This window comes from Hemiscyllium ocellatum, chromosome 36 (genome assembly GCF_020745735.1).
Source record: "Hemiscyllium ocellatum isolate sHemOce1 chromosome 36, sHemOce1.pat.X.cur, whole genome shotgun sequence".
NCBI classification, from domain to species: domain Eukaryota; kingdom Metazoa; phylum Chordata; class Chondrichthyes; order Orectolobiformes; family Hemiscylliidae; genus Hemiscyllium; species Hemiscyllium ocellatum.
This window is the reverse complement of record NC_083436.1, coordinates 15,724,966-15,732,004: the sequence shown is the minus strand read 5'-3', so window position 1 is coordinate 15,732,004 and position 7,039 is coordinate 15,724,966. Positions and strand designations below refer to the sequence as shown.

Genomic DNA, 7,039 nt, shown 5'->3' with positions numbered 1-7,039 from the left:
TTAAACTATTTGCATCAGAATGATTCGTTTTCAGGTTAAACCTTTTTAAAAATTCTGATCTTTAAATAAGGAAGAGTGAACATTTAATCTGTTTGTTGTATTCAGATATGTAAGGCTCCCTGATTATCCGGAACAGTGTGTCAGGGTAGCAGTTTCCCCTGAGTCGAGCTGTTACACATCCTGTTCTTGCTCTGGTTTCATTGGTTTGTCTGAGGGACCATCACTTCCGATAATTAATCTGTTTTAACCAAATAAAGCTAATTAAAGTCAGGCGTCTTTTCTGAAAATGACGGAGATTGAGGATGAGAGAAGCCCGCTATTAAACTCGGAGACCCGCAGGTGAGCGATATTTAACAAGGGGCTGATTAATTATTGCGCCCCCATTCCTCTCTTTCCATTTCCCCATCTTTCCTAAATGCTTTGAACCAGAAATAAGGATCCAAATCTTCATCTTGTTTGAGACAGTTTTCTACTTATTAGTCTGTCATAGCAATTACTATGTGTGGCTAAGCAACTTTAATTTATCACACTTGAACACAAATTAAGTTCACGCATTTAGATATACATTTAGACTATGAGCCACAAATGATATTGTGGAAAATCAAGCTTGCTAGTAATTGAGATCTCATGTGGTTTCGAGACAAATTGATTAAAGTCAAAAGTAGAGTATTTAATCCTTCTTACTTTCAATTTATTCCTTATCTGCCTTCACAATAGGATCCTAGAATGATATCTGCTTGTTGTTTGCAATCATTCTATTATTCATCCAATCCATAGTAGTGCTGATATGTTTCTCAACTTTTGTCATCTCTGCTGTATCAGTATGTTCATAGTTTTTATCCTAAATGTAATAGTATCGATAACACACAGCAGCCAGTGCTGAAGAGATAGCAACTAGTTTTACTGATTTTTCATCTTCTATATCAACACACTCAACACACATGTAAGGCTGTGTAAACACCTGATATTAAATAGTCATACACAGCAACATCTGAAAGGGAAGAATGGTTATAGTATGGCCTTGCAGACCTATTACCCAGTTTGCAATTATTTTAACCAAGAGTCAAAACCTGTGGTGCTGGAAAAACGCAACCGGTCAGGCAGCATCCGAGGAGCCGGACAGTCGATGCTTTGAGCATAAGCTCTTCACCACATTCCTGGTGAAGAGCTTATGCTTGAAATGTTGACTCTCCTGCTCCTTGGATACTGTCTGGCTGTGCTTTTCCAGCACTGCACTTTTTGACTCTGATTTCCAGCATCTGCAGTCCTCACTTTCCCCTCGTTATTTTAACCAACCTGTTGACACACATCTGTAGAAGGAGGGTCTTGAGCCTGCTTGCATTTCTATTTTTAATCAACCTATTCAAACATGTTATAAGATATATCCATGAAAGGTGGGACTCAAACCCAGAACTTCTGAATCAGAGGTATCAATTGCACCACAAGACCCTTCTCCCCCAGTTTGGACACTGACCATGTTTCCCATTTTCCATCCTCTGCAAACTTGAGTTTATCTGAAGCACTGCTGTCCCTGTCCTGGCTCCTGTACACACTAATCTGCAATGGCTGGCAGTCTAACATTAGCTCAATTTCAAAGTTCTTGCCTTTACTTTGAAATTCCACCTGCTCTCCTCATTAACTCTTTGTTCTTCCAAAACTGACCTACATGTATCCATGATTTGTACCTCTGTGAGCAACCATATGTCCAGCTGTTCCTAGTTCCCAAATTCTAGAATTCCCAGCTAAACCTGTTCTTCCTTACAATTGTCCATAAAACCTGCCTTGTTGGCCCAAGTTTTAATCACTTTTTAATATTTTCTTAGGTGGTTTACTGTCAAATTTTGTTTGATAATGATCTTGTGAAGTGCATTGGGCATGTTTCACTTTGCTATTCGTCGATGTGTTAAAAGAGGCTGTTGGGTTTTTTTGAGTTGTGCTTGAGTCCCAGAAATTGTGCACAGACTAGGCTTCCCATCTATCCTTTGCAAATGCATAGGACAATTGGTCATCCAGATTTTCAGGTTCTGATTGCCTTAGTGATACCTCAATGTTACTTCTTGCCATGAGATGCACTCTCTTTGTAACTGTACCTCTATCTTTACGTGGCTCAACTTGGTTGAAGTGGAAAGAAAATATTTCTCCTTTTCTCCATGTTTGCTGTGAGGCTAATGTACCAAAATAAAGTCTACCGGAACAGATTTGTTATTCAAACTATTTTAAAATATTCTGATAGGAATTGACACATAACTGGAATAACTTTGAAGTTGAAATATGATCTTCTACTTCATATATCCATGGTGATAGACAGCACTGGCTTTTTTCCCCATCAATGCAGAAGTATGCAAATGTATTCTTAAAATTAGTTCTTGGGAAACTGGCATCGCTGGTGTGGCTGGCATTTATTGTCCATTCCTAATTTCCCAAAGAAAAATATGGCATGCTCTCTTTTTGAATCATGTGATAGTTTTCATAATGGTTTGATACAATTGTGTGGCTTGCTAATCCACTTAAAAAGGTAGGCAGTCAAATATCAATTACATTCTTTTGGATTTAACGTGTGTTATTTTAAAATTATATTTCACATTATCCTGTACATCGTTAACAGTTTTTTTTAAATGTCTGATTAGAGGCTTAACAAAGTGGCTGTTCACAAAAGAAATCTTAAATCATCATACTCACTTAATTTTTAAAATTTTGTTGTCTAAAATTTAACGGATTACCCTGGAAGGCTGAGTTATCTCAAAAATTAGAGCAAGCTCTTTCACTCTGCGATGCTGCAGTAGCAGGATGAGTAGATTTTTGCCACGAACATACTGCTGTCATCAAGCCAAAAGTGTATTTACTATATCCTACAAATGAGAAATATGGGTGTGAATTTCAGTACTGGTGTGATGCCAGTTGTGCTGGTGACTTGGCCACGTGGATTCAGAATTGAATTGCCCATAGAAGGCAGAGAGTAGTGGCGGAAGGGTGTTTTTCAGGCTGGAGGTCCATGACTAGTGGTGATCCATATATATAAATGTCTTGGATGAAAATGTAGATGTGTGGGTTAGTAATTTTGCAGAGGCATGAAGATTGGTGGAGTTGTAGATAGTGTAGAAGGTTGTCAAAGGATACAGCAGATAAAGATCAGTTGCAAATATAAGCAGAGAAATGGTAGATGGACTTTAATCCAGATAAGTATGAGGTGCTGCACTTTGGGAGATCAAATGTTAAGGAAAACTATAGTTATAGAATCATAGCGATGTACAGCACCAAAACAGACCCTTCGGTCCAACCCACCCATGCCGACCAGGTATCCCAACCCAATCTAGTCCCACCTGCCAGCGCCCGGCCCATATCCCTCCAAACCCTTCCTATTCATATACCCATCCAGATGCCTTTTAAATGTTGCAATTGTACTAGCCTCCACCACTTCCTCTGGCAGCTCAAACCATACACATACCACCCTTTGTGTGAAAAAGTTGCCACTTAGGTCTCTTTTATATCTTTCTTCTCTCACTTTAAACCTATGCCCTCTAGTTCTGGACTCCCCCACACCAGGGAAGAAACTTTGCCTAATTATCCTATCCATGCCCCTCATGATTTTATAAACCTCTGTAAGGTCACCCCTCAGCCTCCGACGCTCCAGGGAAAACAGTCTATTCAACCTCTCCCTATAGCTCAAATCCTCCAATCCTGGCAATATCCTTGTAAATCTTTTCTGAACCTTTTCAAGTTTGACAACATCTTTCCGATAGGAAGGAGATCAGTCACAGACAGTTGAAGAGATAAGAGGCAACGTGGGCTGGATTTTATGCAACCCAGCACTGTAGGCACCATGGTGGCACGATCCATTTAAATAGAGGAGAAACCCTGCATCCGTTTCCTATCTGCAGGAAATCTTCACTGATCAAACTTGAGGGTGAAAAGGATTGACCCGGAATTCCTGGTGTTGGTGCTAGCATGTTAGGAAGGCTCAGTGGTCTAAATGACATCCATTATATCTGTGCCACTGCAATTTAATGGTACTTGGAGTCTAAAATGGAGGCCATCATTGCTGTCAGCAAAACAGAAAAAGGTGGAACAAAGTCAGACCTTTCCTACGGGACTTGATGACAACTTCAACTGCAGCAAAGTCAGAATCCTACAACTACAAAGGGTAAAATACTCCAAATTTGTTTCCAGAAGTTTCTAACCTCCATTCCCTCAGTGGGACAAAAGAGAATCAATAGGTCTACAACGTTTCAAACTTTTATCTTGACAAACTTGAGAATTAATAGTGGCTTCTCAGACTTTTCTAAAAAAAAACAAACACCTTTGATTGTGTTTGTCTATGTTATAGTGGTGCCATTGTGATGATATTGGTGGATTGAGAATTAAATACTTAACCTTTCCTTTTTCTAAACTTATGAAAATTGGCAAGACTCTGAACAGTATTGATGTACAGGAGGATTTTGGGGTTCAAAGCCATAGCTCCCTGAAGGTGTCCATGCTAGTAGGTAAAGAAGGCATATGGCATGCTTGTCTTTATTAGTTGGGGAGTTGAATACAAGAGTAAGGATGTAATGTTGCAGCTTTATTAGACTTAATAAAGGTTCTGTTAGGTTCTGTTCCCGAGGTTTCACACACAAAATGCAATTTGCACACACCAACTTCTGCAAACCATTAAGGTTTATTAAAGCCTTTGTAAGTGAGGTGACCCCATTTGACCCTCTTTGCTGGACTGTGAAGTTGAGTCAAAAGAGGCCCCAAATAAAGAAAACACGTCCCCGTTATACAGATCAGTTGGTAATGCTCACAGATACTCTGTCCATTCCCCCCACCATAACTATATGTTACCCCAGGAACAATGGTAGGATGAGATCATCCTCTGAAATAATGCAAATAAAAATGCCCTAATCCTGGGGAATCGTTATGCAGATGATTTCCTGACTCAGTGATTTCCCAAGACAATGTAGGTGTGATATGTCCTAGCTTTCGGGTGGCCCTGCAAATGAGTTCTGACTCTGCTATTTCCCCAGACAATGCAGATGTGATAGGCTTCAGCACTGGGGATGATCACACAAGTGAACCCGATTGGCTGTGGGTTGGCTATGAAAGTATTTCTGAATGGAAGGGGCTGAATGATAGTTTAATTTGATAATAATAGGGGAGTATTAGCAAATGACTTTCTAAATGGGGTGGGGATGACATTCATGCAGGAATGCGGATGACTCCCACTCCATTTAGAAAGTCATTTGCTAATACTCCCCTACTATTATCAAATTAAACTACCATTCAGCCCCTTCCATCCAGAAATACTTTCATAGCCATCTCACATCCAATCAGGTTCACTTCCAGAATGTTCAGTCAGTTCTGTTTAATCCTTTAATATTAAATTAATGTCCAGAGAGATAGTCCAATTTAATCTTTTAACATTACATTCCACCTTTTTATCATTCCATGATAACCCCTCTAAATGGAGGCTGAGAAGGGTCTGAGTAGCTTATTCATAATGATCCTGCAGCATACAATGAGTAAAATAGCAAAAATTACTGGCCCCTGAAGCAAATAGGGTTCCCAGGATCCCCCGAGCCAGTCTTTACATTCCCAGGGCCCCTGTCTGAAATCATCTAACTGGTGCTGAATGGCCTGTGTTACGTTGTATGATTCATCCATAACCTTGACAATGCATTTATTTTCCATAATTGTACAGACACCTCTTTGTTGGGCCAGTAAATAGTCAACGGCATATCTGGTCAGTGTGTATAGAGCCTTAGTTCTTCCAATTCATGATTGCGAAGTTGAGTCAAAAGAGGCCCCGAACAAAGAAAACATGTCCCCTTTATTCAGGTCAGTTGGTAACTGTTTCCGAGGATGGTCGACCCACAAATAAGGTAAGTTTGTTCTTTGCTGTGATCATCCCTGCCGATGCCCTAGGGACAGCGCCCCCAGGAACTCCCAGTCCAGAGAGGATCCCAGAGGTCCCTCGAGTCCGCACAGAATCTCTCACTAACCGATCAGGCTACTATCCTACTTTTTGTGGGCACAGGACAGTGAGTGGTCCTACTGTTCCTACAGTGAATAGGACGGGGAGAGTCGGGGTGGCCATTGAGAAGGTCCCGTTGAGAAGGAACACAAACCTGCTGTTGGCCCGTTAGCACTTAATTGCATTTTGGCTGTCAGCCGTGAACTGAGTATATCACCAGCTCCTGTCCTGGCTGGAGTATCCCCCTGATCCGATCAGCTGGTAGTCTGAAAAAGGGTATGACCAAAAGGCCGAGCTGATGTGGGTACTGTGGTGATGCCCGCTAATGAACCGCTATCCTGCAGTGATATTTAAGCACCTTTGCTCATCACAGTGTTTCTGGGCACAAGAGGCATTCGTGGGGACCAAGGCACAACCCCATCTCCGTCCGGAGAAGCAAAGTGGATAGCTTGTGGGGTTGTGGGAAGCAGTAAGTTCTGTTTCCCAGGTTCCTGTGTAGTTGGGGGACTGAGTGTTATCTGAATCTATTAGCTCTATGCACCGACCCAAAGCCATCCTTCTGAGCCTCCTGCTCTGGCCTACACAGGGGGCATCTGAGGTATCTGCCGTATATAGGTTAAGAGGGTCCCACCTGGGGATGGCAAGACACAACGCGTGTACTGACTGAGGGCGTGGGTAACGTACTGCCTGATTACTGTGCAAACGCTTATGAGTCTTATAAAACAAATTGTCCTCTTGGCCGAATGCTACAACGGTGGCTATGGTGCCATAGACTGCGAGTACAGTTGTCAGGCTGTTAAAGGGGACCATTGTTTGCAGTCAGTTAAGCAGTCAGCTGCTTTGTCCTTGAATTTTGAATGCAATCGGCGTTCACAGGAATATCTGGTCCTTTCCACCTGTGTCCGTGCCTGGGGCGGTCCCAGTTTTTGGGCAGCATGAGCTCTCCTGTCTGCAGGTTGGAAAGTTCATTCGGGTCATTCGAATCCTGGTTCACTGCTTGTGGTGGTGATCCAAAGGCATTTCTGACCGGTGAGTGTAGGAACTTTAGATATGAGGTTAGCTGCTGAAAGTATGCCTGCATTTCCTCTC

At 41.8% G+C, this 7,039-nt stretch overlaps 1 protein-coding gene across 2 annotated transcripts in view; it reads left to right on the top strand.

The window, feature by feature from the left end:
- Positions 1-219: 219 nt before the first annotated feature.
- The window catches only part of mfsd8 (major facilitator superfamily domain containing 8), a 60,125-nt gene continuing 53,305 nt past the window's right edge, over positions 220-7,039 (top strand). The window contains exon 1 of one of the 2 annotated variants that reach the window (XM_060851392.1): positions 220-339. In XM_060851392.1, the coding sequence (XP_060707375.1) occupies positions 287-339 (53 nt within the window). In that variant the 5' untranslated portion in view covers positions 220-286. The remainder of the gene's footprint in view (positions 340-7,039) is intronic. The other variant, XM_060851393.1, reaches the window with a different exon arrangement.